The following is a 27,277-nucleotide window of genomic DNA, read 5'->3' on the forward strand; positions in this document are numbered from 1 at the left end:
ATTTTTTAATTTTATAAGTATTGTAATTATTTAATTTTAATTTTTAAAATTTTAATTGAATAATTTTAGTTTGTTAAGTATCATAATTATATGATTTTATAATATATTAATATATATTGTATTTATAATGTAGATAAAAATAATTTTTAGTGATAAATATAGTGCCACTGTAAAGTATTTTTTTTAATGTTTATTTTATGATTTATGATATATTTAATCGATTGTTTTTTTGTTCTTTAGTTTATGTATAAAAGATATTAACAACTTTTTTCTCTTATACTCATTTTCTCTATTTTTTTTCTTCATGAACTTCAAGTTATACATTTTATTTTTTAATTTTATTATTGTTGGTACAATTCATTATTGTCTACATTATTTTTTTACCATACAATATAATGTCTATATCATTTTATGTATATATATTTCATTAAAATTTATTTTATTACATTTTATGGTCTCTTTGTTTATTGCACATTCTCATCATAAAATATTCTATACTTTTTTATTTTTTGCTTGTATTATTTGTGATTATTAGATATCAATTATAATTTAACAAACTATTATAATTTATACCTAAATATAAAATGTCTCATGTATCATTAAAAGATTATTTTATTTTAAGCAAATACTCAATGATAGAAAGATTGGTTATAACTCTTGTATTTTAAGTATGTGTTATACATAGATTAAATGTTTATTATAAATAAACAAAAATTATAATAAATTATATAAAAATAATAATTATTTTATATTTTAATATGAATTATATTAATTTAAAATTAATACAATTAAATATTTTTGAACATATAAATTATATTTTATATTTTAAAAAATTTATATCATGATTCAAGATTATTTGAATTTTTGATAATTTATTTTAAAATTATTAATTTAATTTACACACACACGAAATAAAAATTGTAATAAAAAGAAGTTAAAAAATTCAAAATATTAAAGGATCAAATCAAAATTCAACATTAAAAGTCAAAGTGAATTGGTGTTAAAAAAAACTTTTAAGAGTGAATGTGTTTCTCTTCTAATTTTTTTTATATGTATACTTAATTTTCTTAGCTTAATATGTCTTTCATTTTTATTTTTTATTTTTATCACGGAATTGAATTTTAATATTTTATTTTAAAAGAAGCTATCAATAATTAAAAATAAATTTATAACATAATTTAAATTATTTATTGTAATTTAACAAAAAATAATTATTGCAAAATCAAAATATAATATATATATATATATATATATATTAAACATATATTTATTATAATTTTTATTATATAAACTTAACTATTTATTTTATATATATAATACTCAAACGTTTAAAAGGAAACGTTAATAAATTAAACGCATGCATACGTTGTTGCGTATCTTAATTAATAGCCTCATGAACGAATTAAAAAAAGAACGTAACTATTTTTTTAATTTATTTTTTTGATTGCTTAACGTATCTATTGAGGAACGAATATCCGCTTAAAGATTCATTATTTTTTCTAACAAATATTTCATGCATATATACTTACTTTAAAGATTAATTGAACACTTAACACATATTTAAAAAATATGTTTTTTTTTTTTTTACAAAGATCGATGGTATCTTTAGCAAGAAACAATACTAACCATTATAAATCACAATTTTTTTCTCTCCAAATTTTACGTAACTTTATGTTCAAAATTACTCACTAAACTACAAGTTTAGAACATGCACTTTCAATGATTATGAAATATATTATTTATCAACTACATCACACTATACTATTTATGAAATACTATTCCCTATCACCTTAGTTCCAACTTCTAACCACTTTAATTTCAAATAGTTGCTCAACTTAAAAATTCTTAATACATCTGGTTGACAATATTATTTTTTTTCTTTTATATTACAAAAACACGGTGAGCATCAAACTTAGACCTTCTCATTTTTTGACAATATTAGTATTTGAAAAAATTCTTAATAATAAATGCTTTAAAATTTATTAAATATTCTATCTTATTCTTTTAATAATATAATTTAAATAAAAACAGGAATAAGGTTGGTAAAAAAAAAAAACTGGTAACTCTTTATTTACTATTAATTTTTGTATCATTTGTAAATATCTTGTTTCGTGTGACAAACAATTATACTCTTATATATATTAAAAACGGGTCCTTTGTTCAACCAAGTTCTCTGTTACACTGTTCTCATAGTCTCACTTGAAACAAAAATGCTTAACATGGAGACGTTTAAGAAATCTTTCTGTGCAACTATTTTTGTTTTGTTTTTGGTACTTTGCGATGTTTCTCTAGCTACAATTGAGAAGAAAACGGAGAACCAACAAAGTACGTACATTGTCCACGTGGCTAAATCCGAAATGCCAACAAGCTTCGATCACCACTCAGTCTGGTATGAATCGATTATGAAATCAATATCCAACTCGACAAAAATGCTTTACACGTACGAAAACGCGATTCATGGATTCTCAACAAGACTAACACCTGAAGAAGCCTTGTTGCTAAAGAGCCGAACTGGGATTCTAAAGGTGGTAGCGGAGAAAATTTACAAGCCACTCACAACACGAACACCGCACTTCCTTGGGCTCAATAAAATCGCTAATATATTTCCCAAATCAAATCAAGGAAGTGACGTCATTATCGGAATCCTCGACACTGGTGTTTGGCCCGAAAGCAAGAGCTTCGACGACACCGGACTGGGACCCATCCCTAGTAACTGGAAAGGCGAATGTGAAATAGGTGACAATTTCACTGCTTCAAATTGCAACAAGAAATTGATAGGAGCTAGGTTCTTCGTAAAAGGTTACGAGGTCTCGATGGGTCCTGTTACTGATATCAAGCATTCTAAATCGCCACGAGACGATGACGGCCACGGCACCCACACTGCAAGCATAGCTGCAGGGTCTGCAGTGAATGGCGCGAACCTCTTCGGTTTCGCTTCCGGTACGGCTCGTGGGATGGCCTCACACGCGAGAGTGGCTGTCTACAAGGTTTGTTGGGGAGATTCTTGTGTTGAGTCTGATATAATGGCAGGACTTGACGCCGCCATTTCTGACAACGTTAATGTCATTTCAGCATCACTCGGAGGAGAAGCAGTGGATTACGACGTCGACCACTTCGCAATTGGAGCCTTTGCAGCAATGGAGAAAGGGATTATAGTTTCATGCGCTGCTGGGAACACAGGTCCTTATCGCTATACTGTCCAAAATATAGCACCTTGGATGATGTCTGTTGGAGCTGGCACAATAGATCGTGATTTCCCAGCGTACGTTATCCTCGGGAACGGACAAAACTTCTCTGGAGTGTCACTTTATGATGGCAAGTATTTGCCCAATACTCCTGTGTCATTCATATACGCAGGGAATGCAAGCGCAAATAAGGGTGGAGAGGTGTGTGAGTTAGATAGCTTGGATCCGGAAAAGGTTAAGGGGAAAATTGTGCTGTGTGACCAAGGACAAAATTCTGGGGTGGAGAAAGGACTCGTGGTGAAATCTGCTGGTGGTTTGGGCATGGTGTTGGCCAATGTGGAATCCAACGGAGAGGAATTGGTCGCAGAAGCCCATCTTTTACCAGCCTCTGCAGTGGGCTTCAAGGCTGCGAAAGCCTTAAAAGAGTACTTAACATCGACTCAAAAACCAACAGCTACACTTGTGTTTCAAGGAACAAGAGTTGGAATTAAGCCAGCACCGGTTGTCACAGCATTTAGCTCTCGAGGCCCAAGTAAAATCACACCAGAGATATTGAAGCCTGATCTCATTGCGCCAGGTGTCAACATCTTAGCAGCATGGACGGAGCTTGTAGGTCCCACTAACATGGTCCAAGATAATAGGCGCGTGGACTTCAACATACTCTCGGGCACATCCATGTCATGTCCTCACGCGAGCGGTATAGCGGCTTTGGTCAAGTCGGTTTATCCAAATTGGAGCCCAGCTGCGATTCGCTCTGCACTAATGACCACAGCTTATGCAACTTACAACGATGGTCAAAAACTGCTGGATAGTGCCACAAACGGGCCATCAACACCGTTTGATGTTGGTGCTGGACATGTGAACCCGGTTGCTGCACTTAATCCAGGGCTTGTCTATGATTTGACAGCGGATGATTATCTCAACCTCCTTTGTGCATTAAACTACTCATCTGATATGATTGAGGTCGTGGCTAGGAGAAAGTTCACATGTGATGCACAAAAACGCTACAGTGTAACGGACTTAAATTACCCTTCATTTGGTGTGGTGTTTAAACCAATAGCGAGTGGGAATGGTGCAACGACTGTTAAACACACGCGGACTCTAACTAATGTGGCGGCCGCAGGAACATACAAGGTATCGACTACGTTGGATATTCCATCTGTCAATATCACGGTAGAGCCAAGCGTGTTGAGCTTTAACAAAAATGAGAATAAATCATATACAGTAACATTTACGACATCAGATCCACCACCACCGAGTCATTTTGGTTTTGGGCGTTTAGAATGGTCAAATGGAAAAAACATTGTTGGAAGTCCTATCTCAGTTATGTGGGACTCTTGACATAATTGAAAGTTGTAAAAAGGTTGATTAAAACCTCTTCACTCTAAAAGAAGTGTCTTGATAGGTTAATATCTGCTATAATACAATACAATAAATTTTATTTCATTTCTTCTTGTAATTTCTAATCCACAATTTTAATTTTTTAATTTTTAACTTTAGTCTTCCAATTTAATACATTTATAATTTTGAGTCTAATCGTTAAAATGTGAGTTGGACTAACTTCGGTGACTTGGTAAAAGTTTTTTTTTTTTTTTGGGTATTTTTAATTTTTTTATAGTGACTGGATTTTTTTTTTTGTTAGGCAAAGAAAAAATATATTAGAAAAGAGTACAAATGGGTACTCTAACCCATAATACACAAGGTTAACTTCAAAAATCTTAGACATAGATATATGAAACTAAACAAAAATGCCAACTACCCAGTGAGTACAATCAAGTGCTTGGATAACTGTTGCTAGACATTAGTAACTCTCGAAAGTAGTGAGTTCAATGACAGTAGCATCTCAAACGATAGATTAAGACAGCAACGACAAGAAATAAAATACCATCAACAGATTGATCTTCAAACGACAATTATAAGACAACAGCAGTCAACACTTAGAAAGTAAGACATGAAGAACTATATCAGGAGAAATTTAAGCAAGAGAATGAGTTATTAGACCAAAGGGCAAAAAGGTATTGAAAAGCTGAATCTTTAGCCCTTAACCAATTCCAAGATCTCAGCTTAATTAAATCCACCACCTCCTCAGGATCCATAAATTTTTGAGAGAAAACTGCCTCATTCCTTGCAAGCCAAATTGACCATAATGTTACCAACCAAAGAGAAGACCATCGCACCCGGTTAACAACATTACAATTTGGGACTCCCACAAATTGCTCGAAATTAGCCAAATCAGTATGATTCTGAACAGAGGAGAATCCAAACCATTGAAGACAAGACATCCATATTTTAAAAGCATAGAAACATTCAAAAAAAGAGATGGGATGAGGTTTCCTCACATATACCACACCAAACACAAGATGCTACATTAGAGGGTAGAACCTTTCGTTTAATTAGGTTTTGTTTTGTTGGAATTCTGTCTAGAATAACCCTCCAACCAAAACTAGAGACCTTGGAGGGTATCAACTTGGACCACAAATATCTATACATAGGAAAATCAGCATATATAGACTGGTTTATTATAACTTGATAGGCAGATTTGATAGAATAAGAGCCTCCCAAATCATGTTTCCACCTCCAGCCATCAAAATTTTCTTCAGATAACTTTACGCTTTGTAATTCCAAATACAAGAGTTGCAATTGATCTTCCTCCCACTGAAAGAGATCCCTTCTCCAACACCAATTCCAGACCACACTCCCTTCACGCCTTAGACACATGTCTACTAAAGTTGCCGACTTATTATTGGATATTGAATAGAGTCGCGCATACCGAGTGCTCAAAGCACCACTACCATTCCAAACCTCATCCCAGAACATAATGTTTTCCCCATTACCCACCTCTTTAACGCAACCCTTAGAAAACCAATCAGACGTAACATGTATGTCACTCTCAATACCCCAAATATCATACCACCACCTAGATCCCCTGACTTTCTCACCACCCACCCCAGTAACAGTCCTCTCTCCATAAATGGAAGTTAACACCGTATGCCACAATCCTTCCTTTTCAACAAGAAAACGCCATCTCCACTTGCCTAATAGAGCTAAGTTGAAAGCACCCACATCCCGAACCCCCAAACCCCCAAATTTCTTGTCTCTACAAACCTCCTCCCAACCCACCCAAGCTATTTTATTTTTCTCTCGGTTCCCTCCCCACAAAAAAGATCTAAATAAGGAATGTAATTGAGAAATAATACCTGTCGGGGCCTTAAAAAAGGAAAGATAATAAATTGGAATGACATTGAGAACAAATCGCAGCAGAGTACAACGACCACCAAAAGACAAGTTTTTACACTTCCACATAGATAATCTCTTTTGCACCTTTTGAATAACTGGCTTCCAGGTTTCCTTTTTCCTTGGACTCGCACCAATAGACCAAGATAAATAAAAAGAATTGAGCCAACTCCACAATTCATGAACTTTGCAAACACTTCAAGCCTCCCTTGACCCACATTAACACCATACAACTTACTTTTATGAAAATTCACTTTCAAAACTGACACCAATTCAAATAACTGCAGAAAAGCTTTTATAACCCAAATATTAGACATAGAAGATTCCCCCAAAATAATTGTATCATCTGCAAATTGTAGATGTGATAATTGAACTTTATCACGTCCAACCTTGTAGCCAATAAAAAGATTAGCTTGAACAACATTAGACATCATAGAGTTCAACCCCTCTACCACGATAAGAAAAAGAAAAGGAGCTAATGGATCTCCTTGTCTCAAACCACGTCCAAGCCCAAACTCAGAAGTTGGGCTCCCATTAATAAGAACAGAGATCCGAGATGTATGTAGACATTCAGCTATCCAATTTCTCCAAATAAGAGGAAACCCCATTCGTCCCATCACATATTGTAGGAAATCCTAACTAACCGAGTCATATGCTTTTTCAAATTCTACTTTAAAAAATAGACAACACTTACCTTTCCTCCTAGCCTCCTCCACAACTTAGTTGGCTATCATAATGCTGTCAAAGATCAATCTTTCTTTTATAAAAGCTGATTGACATTCTGAAATCACAGTCCCAATCACCTTTCGCAACCTATTTGCCAGCACCTTAGCCAAAACTTTATACATAACTCCAATCAAAGAAATCGGTCGATATTCCTCCACCTTTTGCGGGCAGTCAACTTTTGGAATCAAAACAATAAAGGAGCTGTTTGATCCTTTAACAAGTTTTCCACTAGAGTGGAACTCATACAAGAAGGATATAAAATCTGTTTTTAGTACATCCCAGAAATCCTGAATAAATTTGAAATTAAACCCATCAGGGCTAGGACTTTTCGAACCACCACAATCCCAAACAACCACCTTCACCTCTTCTTCAGAAAAAGGTATAATCAAATTTGATGCTTCCTCCTGTGACAAAGATTTGAAATAGGCACCATTTAAGGTCGGTCGCCTCCCTGGAAGTGCCATAAAATGATGCTCAAAATGCCTCTTCACAGCCTCTTTTAAAGCTACTGGTTCACCATAGGTCTCAGCACCTACTCTCAAATGATGAATACTGTTTCGGGCTCTTCTTTTATTGATGCAAGCATGGAAGAACTTTGAGTTTGCATCTCCTTCTTGGATCCACTTTAATCTAGATTTCTGAAATAACAAACTATGTTGCAATGATAACAAATGGCATAACGCAGCTGTCCACTCTTTTCTACAATTCACTTCCTCAGCTGTGAGGCCATCCTCTTCACATTTGATATCAAGCATATTAACTTTCTCCCTCATATCTGAAATCTTTACTGACAACTCCCCAAAAGACTCCTTATTCCACGTCTTTAGTAAATTTTTCATAGCCTTTAACTTTTCTTTTAGAACAAATGAAGCAGTCCCTACCACAGAAATACCCTTCCACTGATTAAGAACAAAATCTGAATATTGTGGAGAGGATTGCCAACAATCAAGCACTCGAAAAGGTTTTGGTCCCCAATTAACATCATCTAGTTTCAACAAACTGGGCAATGATTAGACACACCTCTATTCAGACCCCATTGTGATGTGTTACTCCACTTCTCCATCCACTCTGTTGATATTAAGAACCTATCCAGTCTACTCATACAAGATCCATCGTTTTTGTACCATGTATACTTTCTTCCAACCATCGGAATGTCTAACAACTCAGCCATATCAATAAAACCCGCAAAATAAGTTGAATCTTCCCTCCTCCAAAAGTTAGAGGTCCCTCTTCTCTCCCTCTCTGATTTGATAGAGTTAAAATCACCACCAAAACACCATAAGTCACCTCCTCGCTCCTGTTTACAGGCTAATAATTTCCTCCACAAATTCTTTTTACTAGTTATGTCACATGGAGCATAAATATTGACAATAGTGCAGAACACCTTTTCATCCCCCACCCACCCACTAACACCAATAAAATTTGAATCTGAGAAAATTTCATGAACAGTGAATACAGAATTTTTCCACATAGATATCAGACCACCAGACAATCCGGTAGAAGGAACGTAAGACCAGCTAAAAGTATCATCACCTCCCAACAACTTAATTAGATTATTATCAACTGACTCTTTTTTTGTCTCTTGAATCATCAGAAAATCAACTTTTTTAGAGTGAAATAGATGTCGAATTTCCACCTTCTTCAGTCGTCCCCCAATTCCTCTAATATTCCAAGAAGCTAAAATCATGACAACAATTAACCCCGTTCCCAAACAAAATTATTCTTGACCATTATGTTCCTCTTACACTTCTTGTTCTATCAGCAGCTGCCCTATCCCTTTGTTCCATCTTTGTTAGCTGCTGAACCATTTTTGCACTCTTTCCTGCCAAAGTTACCCCCACCTTTTGACCTATATCCCATACTTTATTTGCCACTAATTGGGGGTCTTCTTCTATCAATATAACATCTGGAAGTACATTCAAGTGTGAATTACTCACCTTAGTCTTTACATGGCCGCTTTTTTTTGGTCTCCCTCTTCCTCTTTTTTGACCACCATCAGCTTCTAGTTGAGTAGGTATTTCAGGACCTTCGATCTCTCCTTCTACGACAATAGGAACCTTGCATAGATGAGCATCATCCAACTGGACTACCAAATCTACCTTATCGGTACCAATTACAACATCACCCACTGCAAGTTCTGGATTATCAACCGGTTCCATAACACTGCACCAATAGCGAGGCTGTGCTTGCTTCGAGCAATGAGAGGGTTGATCCACAAAATTTTCTTTATCACCAACACCTGTTACTTGATGCTGAGATGGATGGGCTGCACCTTCAAAAGGAATTGGGTTGGATGTACCTTCACTTGGGCGGACTGCACCTTTAAGTGGAATTGGGCTGGATAATCCTTCGCTTTGAAATGGGCCAACTGCACTTATATACGGATCAGTTGTGCGTGCACACGTAATTGGGCTAACAACACCGTCATACCTTGGCATTACACTTGCTCTTGGAGGTGGGCTAGCTACACTTGCATTTGAAACTGGACTAATTGTGCATGCATTTGGGATTAGGCCAGCCACAACTTTATTCCTTAGCATTGCACCTACATTTGGGATTGGACTAGCTGCATTTCCATTAGAGATTGGATCAGCTACACATGTAATTGGAATTGGGTCAGAGGCACCATCACTCCTTAGCATTGCACTCGAGCATATAAATGGGCTATTCTGTTTTGACAATCTTGGTTTATCCACACACACATGCGTTGGTGGTTCTAGCACTTCTACCGATTTCTCACCTGAAAATTTGCCAACCGTCCCACAAATCCCCTTATCAATGGCTTGCATATTTGAATAAAACAATAATTCCTTAGACGCATCCAAATTAACCTCCACATCCTCAGGCGACAACTCACTATTAATTGCACAGTCTGGTAAACTAATATCACCATAATACGGCGATAAGAGAGTATTTTCCAATAACTGACGATTCAAATTTGAATTAACGTTCCCCTCCACATAATTCTGCAACAAATAAGCTCCATTATCATAATCTTCCCCTTCTGAAAAACTGCATTCTGAAGAATCTATACTTGTGGACTCCGACTGACACACCTTGTTTTCCTTTCTTTTCAAAATGCACCAAGGATTAAAGAAAGGATCCTCAACAATACTAATAGAGAATAACAAACCATTAATTTTTACTCTAAACCATTTGTTTATGATTTGTATAGACGACGTTTGAATCATCATATAGGCAAGATCCAACCTATCTCTATTCTTAATGCTTGTATCAATACACACATATCTTCCGAAATGTGTTGCAATCATTCTAAAAAAATCTTCCGACCAAGCATGAAGTGGAACACCTTGGCAACGTACCCATACAAATCTATCACGAAAACTACAAAATCAATATAGAAAACATATATTTAGACACTCCAATGCTATATCTAACACCTATATAGAGAAATATTAAAAAGAGAAAAACATAAGTATGACAAGTTATATGATATGATAAAAAGAGATAAACATAAACAAATTAGAGATATCACTGAGGTGTTTAAAACCTTAAGGTGTCTTAAAATTTTTGCTCAATTACAAATGTACAAAAAAAAAAACAAATATTTATTTTTGTATATATTGGCAACAATGAAAAACAAACATAAGTCTTTAAACATCTATTTCAATTTCATCCAAATTAATATATATATATATATATATATATATATATATTAATTGTATAATTCTGTCAATATTTTTTGAATTTTTATTTTGGAAAGTAAATAAAATTGAAAAAGAAAGAAAGAAAAAAAATTACATGTAGAAACATAAAAATATTCAATTATTAAAGTGATAATTAAAATGTTTTATTAAAAAATTAAAACTAAATATTACAGTCAACTATGAATAATTATAAAATCTAAATATTAGATGTACTTAGTCAAATTAATCAAACACCATTAATTAAGATAATTAATTAATTTTGACTACATCACATATATTAATCTTTTTATTAACGTGGGAATAAAACACATATATTAATGTTTAAAATGAACCAAAGGTCCAAATAGTATGAATATTGTCGTTTATCAATTATTAAATTTAAATGTTCTATTTTTATATATTTAAAAATATTAATCACTATGTATATATAAATGAAAATAATATTTTGCTTTGTAAATGCTCCACTTTCTCCAATCTCCATTCTCCACTCACTCTCCTATACATTCCCATTTAAATACGTTTGTTCTCATGAAGGGGTGAACTTCATTTCCCTAACATGCAAATATCTAGTATATTTTTTTCATTTCAAAGGATTGAACTATTAACTAACGAATTATAATTTAATATCAAAATTGTACTATCCGTACCGTTTTACCGAGCTCGAGCTCGGTATCACAACGCAGGATGATCTTGGACATGCGCTGGGAGATATCAGTTTAGACGAAATCCGCTATCTAATCAGATCATAATTGATCTCAGACCCAAGGCCCAACGAAACCCTAATTCACACCAAGGTACGTGCATTACTTATACGAGACTAATACTTCCACAAACACTAACTTTAGCATCGGAGTCTCTTTTGCAGGTATCACCCCCATCTTGGAACACGAGACGTACCCGTGAAAGAGGTTCACCAATCTTACCCAGCAAATCGTCCCTACCAACGATCTCCGATAAGAACAAAAATTAAACACACATTTTATCTTCAAAATTTAGATATTATCTCTTAATATCATTTCTTGTATTTAATTTAATATGTTTTAACTTTTTTATCTATCTGAATATTTTTTTTCATATTTATTTTAATATTTTTTAACTTCATATTTCTTTGAATATATATATATATATATATATATATATATATATATATATATATAGTACTGGCAAGGCCTTTCGGCCACCGTATGGCCGACACCCGATCGGCACCTGAAAGGCTGAACCAGGTGGCCGACACCCAATCGGCACCTGAAGGGCCGAACCAGGTAGCCGACGGCTGATCGGCCATTGGATACCTATTGAATATGAACTATCATTAATCAAGGGACAAGAATTATCCTTAATCAAGAGTTAAGAGTTAATCACATTGATAAGCCGATTAGAGGCGTATTACCTAATATGGTAATCTTGTCATAGGGCTCATAAATGTCAGTATAAATAGCTCAAGTCAAAAGGTAACATCACTGTTCATTAATTATTCTAGATATTTGTGCTTGTCCTAACTTGGGCGTTGGAGTGCCTTTTGCAGGTACCAACCCCTTCACCGGAATATTCTATTGGAGTACTCATTCGACCCTTCACCACCTAGAAGACTATGAGTGTATCCCAGACAGGTACCAACCCCTTCACCGGAATATTCTATTGGAGTACTCATTCGGCCCTTCACCACCCAGAAGACTACGAGTGTATCCCAGACAGGTACATTTTGGCGCTCACCGTGGGGCCGAACTGAGGCGATACTAAAAGATCAACTAAGCGAAGCAATGGCGATAACTAGGAGAACGAACATGGGAGATCATCAAACTGAAGAGGAAGAACATGTAGAAGTGGTAGACGAAACCGATCTCTCTGAGACTGTTCGGCTGCTGAAACAAGAGATGGAGGCAATGAAGCAGCAACGAGAAAAGGATGCGAGGGAGCTTTCAGCCTTGAGAGTCGAAAATGAGGCACTAAAAAATCAGGATCCATCGTGGAAACCTACTCAAGCCACGAATACACAAACTCAAGGGTCGTATCAATCCCAGGCAATTTACCCCTTGGCTCCTCATGCCTCGGCTGCAACACCTCAAAAATTCCCTTCGGCCCTACCCACAGTCGGCCGACCCACAGATTTGGCAACTATCGGGTCACATCGACACCCATTTACCCCCTCCATCATGCAGCTCCCTCTGATGGACAATTGGAAATCTTTACCTATTGATAAGTATGATGGTACTACTGATCCTGATGAGCATCTTGATGTTTTTCTTACGCAGGTAACCCTGAGCACTACGGACGATGCTGCCTTGTGTCGCATTTTCCCTACATCTCTCAAAGACAGGGCTTTGAGCTGGTTCACTCGGCTACCCCCTAATTCGATTGACTCATTCAATACTTTATCGTCTCAATTTACAGTGCAGTTTGCAACGAGTCGTCCTCACAGCTTGACATCTTTATCGCTGGTTAGTCTTCAACAAGATAAGAAGGAGACGCTTCGAGCTTTCATGGATCGGTTCAACAAGGCAGCCTTGGAAATCCGAGATCTTAACCCGGCCGTAGCACTTCATCATCTGACAACGGCTTTAAAACCAGGTCCATTTGTGTAATAGCCTTTGCAAAAAAACCCCTTCAGATATGAATGACTTACGCAGGAGAGCTGATAAATATATGCAAATGGAGGAGTTGGCAGAGTTTCGGAATCAAGCCTGAGCCGAAACCATAAATAAAACCAAAAAGCCTGGAGAGTCATCATTTCGGAGTCGCAACAAAGAAATAACACTTCGGGAACGACCTACACGAGGACCAAAATACTCGCAGTATACACCCTTGAATGCAAGTCGGGCAGCGATACTTGAGCAAGCTCTCGCCTCCGAAGTGTTAGCTGTTCCAAAAAGAGAATCCACCCCGCCGCGGGCCGATACCAACAAGTCTTGCAGGTATCACCGCAATCGAGGACACTCTACCGAAGAGTGCGCAGCTCTGAAGGACAAAATTGAGGATCTAATTAAGCAGGGGCAGCTTCGTAATTTTGTAGATCGGTCAGACTCGTGTCGGCCTCGCTCCTCATTCCAATCTCGACACAACGATCGGCATAGGCAAGATCACGCCGAGAGGCCCCGACGTGAACGTAGCAGGTCACGTGAAAGAAAGGACGAGCCTACAGGATCACATAGGCGAGTCATTAACACAATTACAAGAGGATTTGCCGGAGGGGGTTCAACCTCCTCAGCCCAAAAGAGGCATTTGTGTGCCGTTCGGTCGATCCATGTGGTCGACAAACAGCCAACTCGAAGGCTACCGTCAATCACCTTCACTAATGCCAACTTTCAGGGCATTGATCCTGTACAAGACGACCCAATGATGATCAGTGTCGAAATTCATAACTGTATAGTTAAAAAAACATTGGTCGATCAAGGCAGTTCGACAGACATTCTATACTGGAACACCTTCAAGCAATTGGGTATCTCGGAGAAGGAGCTCATACCTTATGATGATCCCCTGGTCAGTTTCTCTGGAGAAAGAGTAAGCACCAAGGGATACATTAAACTCTTTACCCGTTTTTGCTTTGATGAACAGGAATACAGAGAAATCCAGGTGAAGTACATAGTGGTGCACGCTAGCACATCGTACAATATTTTGCTCGGTCGACCATCATTAAACATGTTGGGAGCAATCGTCTCTACGCCACATTTGGCAACGAAGTTTCCATCCGAAAAAGGAAACATCCTTACTATTCATGCTGATCAGAAAGCAGCGCGGGAATGCTACTATGCCAGCTTGCGAATAACTCCCATGGAAGAGGAGAAACAAACAAAATCGAAAAGGGTTCATGCAGTAAACCCTTCGGCATCCGCGGAAACCCAGGCCTGGGATCTTGATCCTAGGATTAATGAAGAGGACCATGTAGAACCAATTGAAGCCAAGATCTCTTTGCAAATAGGTTCGTCACCATCTCAAGTGACTTACATCGGCGCTAGTACTCTCGAAAGAGACCGCTCCGCTTTAAGCAAGATAATCATCCGGAACCAAGATCTCTTTGCATGGGTACCGTCAGATATGCCTGGCATCGACCCACATTTCATGTGCCACAAGCTCTCTGTTTGCGCCAACGCACGACCTATAGCTCAGCGCAAGCGAAAGATGGGGACCGACAGGAAACTAGCAGTCGAAGCCGAAGTAGCCAAGTTGATTGAGGCAAGATTCATTCGGGAAGTACAATATACGACATGGCTGGAAAATGTGGTCATGGTAAGGAAGCCGAACGGAAAATGGAGAATGTGTACCGACTACACTAATCTCAACAAAGCATGCCCTAAGGATGCTTATCCATTGCCAAACATTGACCGATTAGTTGATGGAGCATCAGGGCATAAATTCCTCATTTTTCTTGACGCGTATTCCGGATACAATCAAATACGCATGCACCCTAGCGATGAGGAAAAACAACTTTTATTACCGATTCGGCCAATTATTGCTATCAGGTGATGCCTTTCGGAATGAAGAACATTGGAGCCACATATCAAAGGTTGATGAATAAGGTGTTTCGGAATCAAATTGGAAAAAATATGGAAGTATACGTAGACGACATGGTCGTCAAATCCGAAGACCTTGATTGGCACCTATCTGACCTTGCAGAAGTATTTCAACAACTTCGCAGACATGACATGCGATTGAATCCAGAGAAGTGTGTATTCGGCGTTTCCGGGGGTAAGTTTCTCGGCTTCATGCTATCGGCCAGAGGCATCGAAGCCAATCCTGACAAATGCCAAGCAATCGTCGACATGAGAAACCCCCAGAACCTTAAAGAGGTGCAACGGTTAGCCGGACGGCTCACATCCTTGTCAAGGTTCCTGCCATGCCTAGCTGAAACGGCAAAACCTATCATTAGGCTGTTAAAAAAGGTAAAGTTTGAATGGTCGGCCGATTGTGAAGAAGCATTTCAGACGTTAAAGCAACGCCTCGGATCCCCTCCAATCCTCTCAAAACCCGATCCTCAGGCAAACATAATTGTATACTTGTGTGTGTCGGACGAAGCAATCAGTGCCGTGTTAGTGCAAGAAAAGGAAGTACAGCAGCCTGTGTACTTCATCAGTAGGATGCTCCAAGACTCTGAAACAAGATATCAACTTCTTGAAAAAGTAGCGCTCGGGCTAGTCCACACGGCCCGGCGCCTTCGACAATACTTTCAGAGCCACCGTATAATATTTCGCACAGATTGCCCCATCGCCAAGGTTTTGCGCAAACCTGAACTAGCCGGACGCATGATGGCATGGACAATCGAACTTTCAGAGTTTGATTTGTCATTTGAACCAAGGGGACCGATTAAAGCCCAATACCTAGCAGATTTTGTCAATGAGTTGCAGCTTCAAGGCCATTTTGTCAGTGACTTATGGACGATGCATGTTGATGGTTCTTTGAACAACCAGGGCACTGGAGCGGGAATAATCCTGCAAGCACCAACTGGGCTAATACTCGAGCAATCTTTACGGTTTGCGTTCAAAACCTCAAATAACCAGGCCGAGTACGAGGCATTGCTGGCCGGTTTGAGACTTGCGCAAGAAATCGGCGCTCGGCGAGTAGTATGCTGGACTGTCTCAAAAGTTGTATCGGAACAAGTCAATGAAAATTTTCAGGTGAAAGACCCTAACTTACTGAAATAATATCACTTGTTTCGGAGAATGCGTGACCATTTCGACGAAGTGCAAGTAAAACATACACCGAGGGAACACAACGAAAGAGCTGATCAACTAGCTCGGTTGGCTAGTAGTAGCCAAAAACCGGGACGGCTGAGAACTACACTCCACCTTGACCTTACCACCCCGAGCATCACACCGATTGAATGTTGATGGCCGAAGAGCCTCCCCAGACTTGGATCACCGAAATGATGGATTACCTTGAACTTGGAAAAGAACCATCCGACCCTTCGGCCGCCAAAAAACTCCGAACACAAGCTGCCAGGTATTCAGTCATTGGTAGACAGTTATATCGCATGGGTTTCTCGGTACCTCTTTTGAAATGCATCGATTCTGCACAAGCGGATTATGTTCTGAGAGAAGTTCATGAGGGTATATGCGGATCTCACTCGGGGGGAAGAACGTTAGCTATGAAGGTGCTTAGAGCAGGCTTTTTCTGGCCAACTCTCAAAAGCGATTGCATGCAGTTCGTCAAGCGTTGTCTTTCATGCCAAAGACACGGCAACCTTATCCACGCCTCGGCCGAAGAACTACATAACATTAGCTCGCCTTGGCCGTTCGCAATGTGGGGAATGGATATACTTGGACCGTTCCCGATAGCTAAAGGACAATGCAAGTTTTTATTGGTCGCAGTAGATTATTTCACAAAGTGGGTCGAGGCCAAACCACTGGCCAACATCACAGCAGCCAATGCTCAGAAGTTCTTGTGGAAAAACATTATAACTCGCTTCGGCATTCCTTACGCTCTTGTAACTGACAATGGTCTCCAATTCACTGATAAAAAACTCAACCGATTCATCCAAGACCTCGGCATCAAACATCGGTTCACATCGGTTGAACATCCACAATCAAATGGTCAAGCCGAAGCGGCCAATAAAGTGATCCTTCTAATGTTGTTAATCACTCGTGATATAAAATTAATTATTATTATATATTTTAATAATCTCATATATTGTGATACTATTAACTATGTATATTAATAAGGTGTGAATCAAGTTATTTCAAGAGTAATTATCAAGAGTTATTCAACTTGATACATTGAATTTAAGTTCGATCCTTTTTTTAAATTTTTTGTTGCTGAATAAATTAAGTTTACAAATTTTTATAATTTAAAAATTATTTGATACTTTATTATAAATTTTAAATTAATTCATATGCATATAAATATGTTATATGTTAATTTAAATTTTCTTATAAATATATTGGATTGCTAATGTACTTATAAGTTTTTGGTAGTGAAAGAACATTATAATAACATATATCGAAACTCTAGGAGAAAAAAAATGTATCACTTACATTTATCCTTTGTTTGGTAGCATTGGAATGGGCATGAACTATGAGAGATGTAACAACCTAATAAATCACTACATTTAGTATAGTAAAACTATAATGCAACGAAAAATATAAACTATTCAATTGCTCTAGGACCGTCATGCAATAATATTTGGACATTCATGTAATAGATATATGTATAGAGTGTAAAAAACTTTAAACAATCCCTACCAGTTTTAATTATAAATCATAAAGTCCCTTATGAAGTTACATATAATTTTATGCATATATACAATATATATCAAATATACAATACTTAATACAAAATAATCTTATTGTCAGTCAAACATTTTTATACAAATCATGTATCTGAACAATACAACCAAAAACCAGGTCACCTTCAACATGACCAAACTCCTAGTAAGCTTGTCACTTAATCTTGATCCGCTTTCATACCAAATATGATAATTGCAATCCAACAACATGAAAAAGGTAAGGATACACCAATAAAATAAATAACATAACAATCGAATAAGGAAGTAACAACTTTAGCAAATATATTCAACTTAAAAATAATAAGTTAGTTTTCAACTTAAAAACATAACTACAACTTCAATCAATCACAACTTACAATATACACAATATTCTCGACATAAACAACTTCAATTACAATTTAAACAACTTAAACTATTAATGCATTATCACATATATCAACTTATGAAAATTTTCTATAACCGAGATGAACATAAATGTAAGCTTTTAACATGATAAAAATAAGGAAGGGAAAAATTATAAACCTTAAATTCTTAATTGATCTAAGAAATTGAAAACTGATAAAAATTGAAAACAACCACAAAAACTAATATAAAAGAATGAAAACAAATGAAAAATAAAAAATTAACCATCTAATTTGATTTTTTATTTTATTTTTTTACACTACAATTCGATTTTATTTAAAAAAATGTTGAACTCTTATCACATAAAATAAAAGTTGGGACCATATTTTAAACCATTTAAATAAAATTATTAAGTATAAATCATTTATAATATTAAAAAATAGTCTTATTTTAATCAACAAACTATATATAAATGAGATTTTGTTTTAGTACAATAACTAAAATTTTATTAAAAAAAATAATTTACTAAAATAATAAAATAAAAATTAATAACAAATATATTAAGTGATAAATATTTTAATATTTAAACAAACAATATAATATTATATATTTTTATTTAATGTTTAAATAATAAATTTTTTAAAATTGTAAAAATTAATCCAACCTAAACAATCTTAATTTACTTGTGATCATGACTATTAAAACAAAAATGAACCAAAGAACGCCGTAAATATCCCGTTCGGTGTATGTGAGTATATAAATTTTGTATGTACATTACTCTCTTTCCTTTATTTTACATGATAATTTTTTTCCCTACTTACAATCTAGTGAAGCTACCTAAATTAAAATTATTATTTTCTAGTTATTACAAATAATTATTAATGACAGAAACCAGACGGATAGCCATGGTTCATCTCGCCGGTGCCGGAATTAGAACAGTCGTCGGAATCAATCGGAGGCCAACATTTTTTACACCAACTCTAACAAACAGTACCATTTCAACGCTTTACGTCGTCGCATCTCTGTGTCGGAGCTGCAGAGAACATGCTTTCAGTAGCGCTTGGACAGATTTTCCCGTAGAGAACGCCTACGAGCTTTTAGGAGTGTCCGAGAATAGCTCCTTTGCTGAGATTAAAGCGTCGTTTCGCAAATTGGCCAAAGAAACTCACCCGGACCTCGCCGAGTCAAGGAACGATTCCACTGCGTCTCGACGATTCGTACAAATCCTGGCCGCCTACGAGGTTTGTGGAAATGATTCTCAGGTTTATGATTATTGTCGCTGATGACTATAGTCTCAATCAGAAGTGTAGCGGTAGTTTTGTTCCTGGCCAAAATTTCGAGATAATGTAAACGAATCAACCGAGTTTGGCTTATAGAAGAATGCCCTAGAATTATGTTTTGGGGATATTTCCTATATGGTTTTGTTTACTGGACTAAATAATTGGTTTTGTTTGAATGTTCTGAGGACGACGAATGTATATAGTTGATGATTAAATGGCTGTGAAATTGAGAAATAACATGCTCATTATAACCTTTCGATAGTTTATTTTGTTTCTCCATTGCATGTTTAGTTAGTTCTCAGTCACAGAAAAATTGTCAAAATGATGCAATGAGTTCGAAGATGCCCGCGTGGATATTAATGTTAATTACGTGAACAGCTGTCTGCTGCCCTTGAAAGATGTTCTATAATAAATAGTTCAATCAAATTAAAAACCAGATGGGAAATTCTTAATGCTTGTCTGGTTGATCTTCTATAGTTTGTAACGCCCCAAGTTTGAATAAATCGCACCATTCTGATAAATTTGCCTCTGCCATTCTGGTGTTCATTTTACTACATTGATTTTCGGTACTGCTCGTATGCTCTGTAGGAACATGGGTCAAGTTAGTCGTGGGACAAACTGACTATATATATATATATATATATATTTTTAAAATTTGGATATGTTGTAGATGGTTTAATTCATATTTGTTGATGTTTATGCTGATTTATTGGCTATGTTATGTTCATCCTATTTACTAGATGACCAAATATTTCATGACTTCAACTGCTGGAAATCTTGCTGAGCATATATGGACTCTGGGTAACTAGAATGAGGTTTTTCCTTGGTTACAATATTGAATTAACAGAATAATCCATGATGCATTGCAGATTCTTTCAGATTCTCAAAAGAGAGCCCATTATGACATGTACTTGTTGTCTCAGAAAAAGCTTATGCAAAAGCATTCTGGAAAGGGTTCAAAATTGCATATTTACGAATCACAGTTTACTACATTCAAGGAGATGGAAGTTGTTGAATGGTTAAAATGGTACAGATTAACTATGCATAATATTTTGTCAGAGAAGAAGGTGGTGGTTGGAACAGGCTATTTTGATGTACTTGAGAGAGATTTTTATTCAGCTATTCATGCAGCATACTATGGTCCTGAAATTGATTTTATGGCCATGGAGCTTCTTCCTGACTGCTTTGAGGCTGAGGAGAGGTCCTCTTATGAAACTCCTGAGGTTTTGCACTTAGTTTCAGGACGTGATCTTTTCGGGATGGTTTGCCTAGTCAACAAAATTCCAGAGATATCAACTATTAACAATGAGAAGTTAACTTCTTCTGGATCCTTCCATTCAGACCCATGTCAATCTATAATAAATCTGAACATCGACAGGAATGCAGAAAGGCCAGATGATTTTGAAACTCATCAAGGTCACAGCTCTAAAACTTCAAGTATTGTATCAGATGCATATAGACATCTAGAATTGCATATCTCTGGAAGAGTGGTTGCTACAGCATCTAGGGCCCTACCTAGATGTTGTTCTGAAGCGATGCAGACAGAAGATGCTGAAGATCACATTCACGTGTTCCTGAACTTCTGTGGAGATCCCAATCATATTAGCAGTGATTTTTCGAAAGATAATCCTGCAAATGGTGCAGTTGGAAGAAGAATTCATTTGGGAACTATATCTGGACTTGGGAGCAGTCCAGACGAAGGTTGTTGTTATGCCTACGATGACAAGGGTACAAAGACCCATGTGATTATGAAGCATAGAACATTGATGGTATGTGAGGTTGCTATTCCATGGTCTTCATTCACGGTTTAACAATTACAGCTTAATTTGGAAAATATTTATTTTTATACTACTTTAGTCTAACAGTACAATTTCTCTTATTAAAAGTAAAATAATAACCTATAATGGTGGATTACAACAAGCAAGGAAATATGAGAGATTCCTATCACAATATAAGCACAATAAAGGTTAATTTCACGATTTATAAAATATTTACTGTCTAATCTAGTCAACCAAAATACTTACAACAATGAAAAGTAGAAATGGTTGTTTCCATTTTTAATATTTTTAAATATGAGAAGAAACATGGTCTGAGTTTTGGGATCTTGCTAGAAATTTAGTCTTATATATAACTTGGTATAGCTAGATGCTCATAATTATGTAATGTTATGATAAAATTTTCAGGTGAAGCATATGCACTGGTATCAAGTGAGTGAGAAAGTTTCAGTTTGTGAGTGTAGATGCACTAGAGCACGTTTACCCCCAAGCAAGTAAAGCTCTGGCATCTCTCTATGATTGTGTTGATTTTGATTTAGCACAACAATCTCTTTGGGGTTCATTAATGTGTATACCCTGATGCTGTCTGCTCTCTTATTTTTGTATAATTTGTAGGTTCTTTTTTTTTGGGAACATCGAATTGTTTCCGTGTAAATAAGGAAGTGAATTATGTGTTGATCTCTTTCTTTGTTAGAACATGTAGTCTTATTATGCATACCAATCTTCTCTTTCCTTGTTTGCGGTTTTTTTTTTCCCATCCTTTTCCAAGTGTTGATGTTATTGGTTAATCAAGGGTTCTGTTAAAAGGTTAAAGCAATGTGTTCATTGGGTTAATTTGTTTATGTTGTTAACTTTCAATTATCTGGAAAGTGGTGTTGCTACACCTTCTTAGGTGAAGGAACCTGAATTGAAGGAGTAATTGTGGATTTATTGCTCATAACTTTTTCTTTATATCTGTACTTCTTATAACCGCAAAAATGAACTGATGTTTGTATTCTCAACTCATTTGAATTTTGACAAGTCTGCAACTTGTTATTTATGAAGATTATCTGATGTTCTCTCGTTTTTGTCCATAATACTTTTTTAATAATTTTAATTTAATCCTGTAATTATACAGATTTTGGCTATTTGAGCCTCGTTGTGGCTTCCATGACATAGGGGGTTGGTATGTTGAAACATATGGCAAAGATAAGAATGGTCGTACAATGCCATCACAAAGGTTCTGGGATGGCTTGGACTATAACAAGCAAGCTGACAGGTAAGTACAGTACATGGGTGACATTTCTTCTCTTCTTTTAACTTTGTGAAAAATTATTTAGTGTTATAAGTTTCTCTTTTCAAAATATATGGTATCAAATTATTATTTTTGAATGATGTATAAATAATACTTACTATGAATCTTGGGGAAAGTTTGACATGGTCACAGACATGAAAAGTTGACATCCGTATTTTGGAATTTGCACTTCATCTGTATTTTGTTTAATCTTTTTTTGAAATTATTGAAATTGTCTGACAAGCATTTTGGCTTGGTAAACTGCCCACAGGGCACAGGCCACAGCCACCTTTCATTTAAAAGATAAGTTGTTCAGAATTACAAACCTACTATATAACACTTCAGCTTAGTTCAGTATTGAATTTTAAAAATTTTTAGCTATTTTTTTCTTTCTCTCAGTAGGAATCAAATATCTCATTTTTGATATAGTTTGTTTCATTTCGGACATTTAGAAGCAGTAGAAGTTAATCAATATTTTAGAAATTATCTCCGGGAGACCCAACCCACGTGGTTGCCTGTGTAGTATACTGACTGTCTCAGTTTTGCAATCTGCAGAAGACTTCACCCAGCAATGTATCTGTTTGCTCTTGCATATCGAACACTTGACCTTGAGTATGCCAAGGCAAGCAGGAAATCATTTAGTAATGTTGTTGGAGCACAAATGTTTCGAATTCTTCATTGGTGCAAGAAACTTGTTCAATAGGTATCCATTGAGTTGATGACACTGTCAATGGATTTATTGTGTCCTTGCTACAACAATTTGGAAAGATCAACATATTCTTTATAGTAATACCAGAAGATTTCCCAGTGGGTTTACAGTTACAAAAAGACTCTTGAGATGCTCTGTAAGTAGTGAAAGGAAATTCATTAGAAGCCTCTTGTTTTATTTACTTGGTTAGAACAAGTTCAACTTTTCATCTGCATAGTGATGGATATGTTTACCAAATACTGGATTCACTTCATTTAATCAAGGATTGACTGCTGGTGCTGTTTTAATATTTGAGGAACCAATATCATGCCTGAGCCAATTTGCACCAACACTGAATTTGAGAAAAATATTCTCTGGGCGCTACTTGTTTCAGAATTGTTGTGCAACCCAAATCATCATGGATATACTTCTATGGATTTCTATGTGTAAGACATACCTCTACAGTTGCCTATCTATCATTAAACAAAGATTCTTTATTTTGGTCAGTATTGTGGAGGCTAGTTGTTTCACTGCAAAATGAGTTTCATCCCCTTATTGGAAAGGTCATGGAGCTGGACAGTTTCCTGGAATTTACTCGGTCATCATAACTCATGGTATATCAAATACAACTTCTGCTTGCATAGACTTGTCCCTATTGGCATGTGTCTACTTTTGTATATTATAATAATAATGATAATAATATATCTATATATAAGAGTGTTTTTCTAGTTTACATTTCCCCCCACTTAAATGTGTTGCTCTTCCCTCTGGGTTTATATGCTAATAGTACTATGACACGTGATTTGATATTGTCATGTTATTGTTAGATTTATTCTTATGTTTCTTCACCATCTATTTTGGGCTTTGACTCTGCTTTGAATGACTTGAACGATTATCTTAACTAATAGAATACGGCCTTGGGCCATAGAGTAAACACAAATTGCAAACTGCTTTAACTAAATGAAATTGACTACATATGCCTTTTTTTTATCCTTTATTTGAGAAGATCCTCCCATTTGCAGTACTGCCCTCCAGCTAATGCTCGATAAAACCTATCCCTACAATAGACAGGTCTTCCATCAGCAGCCTCAGCCGCAGCTGCTGCTAGATCATCATCAGTTATCACCTCCACAGGCAGTTTAAGCAACTCCTCCTTTCTACAATATGCATTAAAAAATTTCGATGACATGGTGCAAAGACTCAAGAAGATAGTCAAGGATATTTATGTCCTCTCTTACCTTAGGTTCTTTGTGTTAGCCTTGGGAGCTTGAAAGGTTGATTTAATTTCTTCTGTGGTAAAGGTAGTTCGAAGAAAATTCTCCACTGGTGTAGCAAAGATAAATAGCATAACTCCTGTAACAAGTAATGCTCCTGTTCCAACTAGCGTTTGCTTCAGCAGTTTAACTACTGGCTTAACCTGGGGACATGGAATATACGTGAATCATGCTGCAAGAAATCAAATTTAACATATTGCTCTTCTATTCTGTATCCAAAATCTTTCTTCACAATGAATTCAAGCAATGCAGCGCTACTTTGTGATGTCCAGTACCTTGTAAGAGCCCAACAATCTATCTCGAGCTAGGATCTGCAAAGAAACTAAGTTTTCAGATTATATTGCCTGAAATGAGAGAAATGAAACATGTCATTGGTTCATTTAGTAGTAGTAATATTTGTTAGCACATTTCACCTATCCTTATTCCATATCCTTCATATTTACCCATTCCGAAAATACTGCTTGTTACTTAATCAAGAAGTATCTCACAATTTGTAAGGCAATTGCAGTTGCTAACCTGTTATCTGTTTGCCTTTATGAATGACCCTGTCTTTTGTTATTAGGGCTGGTAGTTGATCTTATCCTAGTATCTAGTACTAAATTGCAAGCAATGAAATTGGCTAATTTTATATTCATGAAGGGTGACATATTTGACTGACAAAATATCCTGCTGTTGATAGAATCATAAATTGTCAGTTTACAATGTACACATTTATCTTATAGCACTCTGGTTCTACATCCTTCAATATGATTTTGCACATGTAATGTCTTTAGGGATACGTTTGTTCTCTTCTCTCTATGTACAGGAAGAATGCGAAAAAAAGGCTAACCTCTGGCGGCTTCACCCACATCTGTCCGTCATACCATCCACTTTCTTCATAAGGAATGACTGCTGATAGAAGTCTATCTCCAACATAACTCCAACCCTGCATTGTATTTCAATTATCTTAATTGCAACAGTTATTTTAGTCTGAAGTTGTAGCCATAACTCAGTCACTGAATCATCGTGTATAGTTAGTGTGAATGACAGAGATTACATTTAGTTGAAAATCTTATTATGTTGTGCACTTTGGTAACAATATAAACAGCATGAATGATGACTAGACACGAGAACAATCTTGTTTTGAAATCTCTGCCTTACCCCATCTTCCCATGTCCCCAGTAACGAAATGATTGTGAAATTAAGAACATAAAGAGGATTAAAACGCACCAAATAAATCCTCAAGACAATCAAAGACACAATGAAGAGTGTTCCTGTTCCACCAGCTAGTATAAATCTTAGAGGCTCCTGCAAGGTGGAGAACGTTAATGCAGGCAATAGGAAATTTTATGAGTGCAAGAGGAACGAGCTTTGTTTTTGTGCTGCCGGCATGTATTCTTGTGTGTGCATCAAAATTTCCTGTTGATTACTTGATTAGATGTCCTAATAATTATGCACATATATTTTAACTTCTTCCTTACTCTAGAAGGATTAAAGCTTGCAGCTGCAATTGGCCCTCCAAGAACTGTAAACACTGCCAACCAGAGACCTCCAAGGCGAAGGAAGAACGAACCCGGACCCAGTTCACCCCAAGAATACAAGATTCCATCCTTCAGAGATGAGTACTCATTTACCTGTTACACAGTGAGGGAGTCGGGGTTAGCATAAAAGAAAAATGAAACAAGTTTTAGTGAAACTAATCCCTTTTCATGAACTGTTTCAGTTTATATACATGCATTCACAGAAATGTAACTCACTCTAGCTAGGTTTAGCCATAAAATCCACGCACTAATATTACACCATCTTAAATCATGTTGATTTGAAGATCAGTTAATGCCAAAAGAAAACAGTTATTGCAAAAATTGTGTAGTTGTTTACACATACCGGCCTCTGTTCAAAAGGGACTTCAATTTCTAACCCGGGATCCCAGCTACGTCCTGAAGATCCGCTGGTTTCTCCATCCATCTCATCTTTAATGGCCTTAGCCTTGATAGAAATCCGATGAGAAAAGCTTGTAGCTTTGTGATTATGGATGATCAATGAGCCATAGTTGCTGCCTGGTTTGGCTTGTCTAGTACTTGGAATTAGTGAACAGTAGACATTTAGTCTAATCATTTACTTGTCGAGTAGAAGCTATCAACAACGCAACAGGATAGTGTTTGGTTCTAAATCCAGGTTCAATTTTCGCCTGGGCGGAGGAGGAAAGAACATGAGATGAGATTATGCTCACTGATTAACCGCAACAATGATTTTCAATTTTCGTTTCATGTCTTGGTTCCAGGGACCACATAATTATTTTACGTGGAGGAGGAGAACAAGTAAATAACGTGTGCATTTTCCAGTCCACGTGGACTTCTTATGCACCGTCCATGCAATACACTTAACACCCACAGGACTTAGATTATCCGAACCAAATGCATTTTGTGTTTTTATATTTTTGTGGTCTGAGAAACGCAAAGGAAACTGTTGCTGGTGCAACGTGACCGCTGTTCCCTTGCACGCAAATTATACTGTGTTTCTGTTGCCTGCACGCAGTAGAGCATGGTCGATTTAGCAAAACATCACAACTGTTATCTCCTATTTGGTTTTTAATATAATTCATATTATTTTAAATTAAAATGTTTTCTTAATTTAATA

At 36.5% G+C, this 27,277-nt stretch overlaps 4 protein-coding genes across 5 annotated transcripts; 2 read left to right on the forward strand and 2 right to left on the reverse strand.

Moving 5' to 3' along the window:
• The first annotated feature begins 2,219 nt into the window (after nucleotides 1-2,219).
• On the forward strand, nucleotides 2,220-4,650 carry LOC109811160 (subtilisin-like protease SBT1.7). The gene has a single exon (XM_020374817.3). The coding sequence runs from the start codon at nucleotides 2,220-2,222 to the stop codon at nucleotides 4,524-4,526; it is 2,307 nt and encodes a 768-aa protein (XP_020230406.2). The 3' UTR covers nucleotides 4,527-4,650.
• A 3,486-nt stretch (nucleotides 4,651-8,136) lies between these two features.
• Nucleotides 8,137-8,832, reverse strand: LOC145953544 (uncharacterized). The gene has a single exon (XM_083067520.1). It carries the CDS (start codon nucleotides 8,830-8,832, stop codon nucleotides 8,137-8,139), a length of 696 nt encoding a protein of 231 aa, XP_082923646.1.
• Nucleotides 8,833-19,141: 10,309 nt separating this feature from the next.
• LOC109811115 (Chaperone DnaJ-domain superfamily protein) lies at nucleotides 19,142-25,587 on the forward strand. Of its 2 annotated transcripts, XR_002240820.3 has the most exons (6): nucleotides 19,142-19,612; nucleotides 20,521-21,420; nucleotides 21,835-21,920; nucleotides 22,544-22,684; nucleotides 23,255-24,001; nucleotides 25,467-25,587. XR_002240820.3 is itself a non-coding variant. In XM_020374757.3 (5 exons), exons 1-5 carry the CDS (start codon nucleotides 19,253-19,255, stop codon nucleotides 23,400-23,402), a joined length of 1,635 nt encoding a protein of 544 aa, XP_020230346.1. In that variant the 5' UTR covers nucleotides 19,142-19,252; the 3' UTR covers nucleotides 23,403-25,587. The 2 variants fall into 2 exon arrangements, 1 of the variants encoding a protein (XP_020230346.1); XM_020374757.3 differs by having other exon boundaries at nucleotides 23,255-25,587.
• CGLD27 (DUF1230 family protein (DUF1230)) lies at nucleotides 24,268-26,917 on the reverse strand. Its single transcript, XM_020374758.3, has 7 exons — nucleotides 26,525-26,917; nucleotides 26,122-26,274; nucleotides 25,871-25,948; nucleotides 25,491-25,586; nucleotides 24,937-24,972; nucleotides 24,626-24,804; nucleotides 24,268-24,544 (listed from the first exon to the last, which is right to left on the reverse strand). The coding sequence occupies exons 1-7, from the start codon at nucleotides 26,753-26,755 to the stop codon at nucleotides 24,382-24,384; spliced, it is 936 nt and encodes a 311-aa protein (XP_020230347.1). The 5' UTR covers nucleotides 26,756-26,917; the 3' UTR covers nucleotides 24,268-24,381.
• Between the last annotated feature and the right edge of the window lie 360 nt (nucleotides 26,918-27,277).

Source organism: Cajanus cajan, chromosome 11 (assembly GCF_000230855.2).
Source record: "Cajanus cajan strain Asha chromosome 11, NIPB_CcT2T_4, whole genome shotgun sequence".
NCBI classification, from domain to species: Eukaryota; Viridiplantae; Streptophyta; class Magnoliopsida; order Fabales; family Fabaceae; genus Cajanus; species Cajanus cajan.

Bases quoted from the DNA above. Each gene is read 5' to 3' on its own strand.
- LOC109811160 (XM_020374817.3), top strand. From the start codon at position 2,220: ATGGAGACGTTTAAGAAATCTTTCTGTGCAACTATTTTTGTTTTGTTT.
- LOC145953544 (XM_083067520.1), bottom strand. From the start codon at position 8,832: ATGATTTTAGCTTCTTGGAATATTAGAGGAATTGGGGGACGACTGAAG.
- LOC109811115 (XM_020374757.3), top strand. From the start codon at position 19,253: ATGACAGAAACCAGACGGATAGCCATGGTTCATCTCGCCGGTGCCGGA. The intron at 21,421-21,834 runs GTATGTGAGGTT...TAAAATTTTCAG, and splicing joins TGAAGCATAGAACATTGATG to GTGAAGCATATGCACTGGTA. The intron at 22,685-23,254 runs GTAAGTACAGTA...TGCAATCTGCAG, and splicing joins TATAACAAGCAAGCTGACAG to AAGACTTCACCCAGCAATGT.
- CGLD27 (XM_020374758.3), bottom strand. From the start codon at position 26,755: ATGATTAGACTAAATGTCTACTGTTCACTAATTCCAAGTACTAGACAA. The intron at 25,587-25,870 runs GTGCGTTTTAAT...AATACAATGCAG, and splicing joins TTGTCTTGAGGATTTATTTG to GGTTGGAGTTATGTTGGAGA. The intron at 24,545-24,625 runs GTAAGAGAGGAC...TGCATATTGTAG, and splicing joins GCTAACACAAAGAACCTAAG to AAAGGAGGAGTTGCTTAAAC.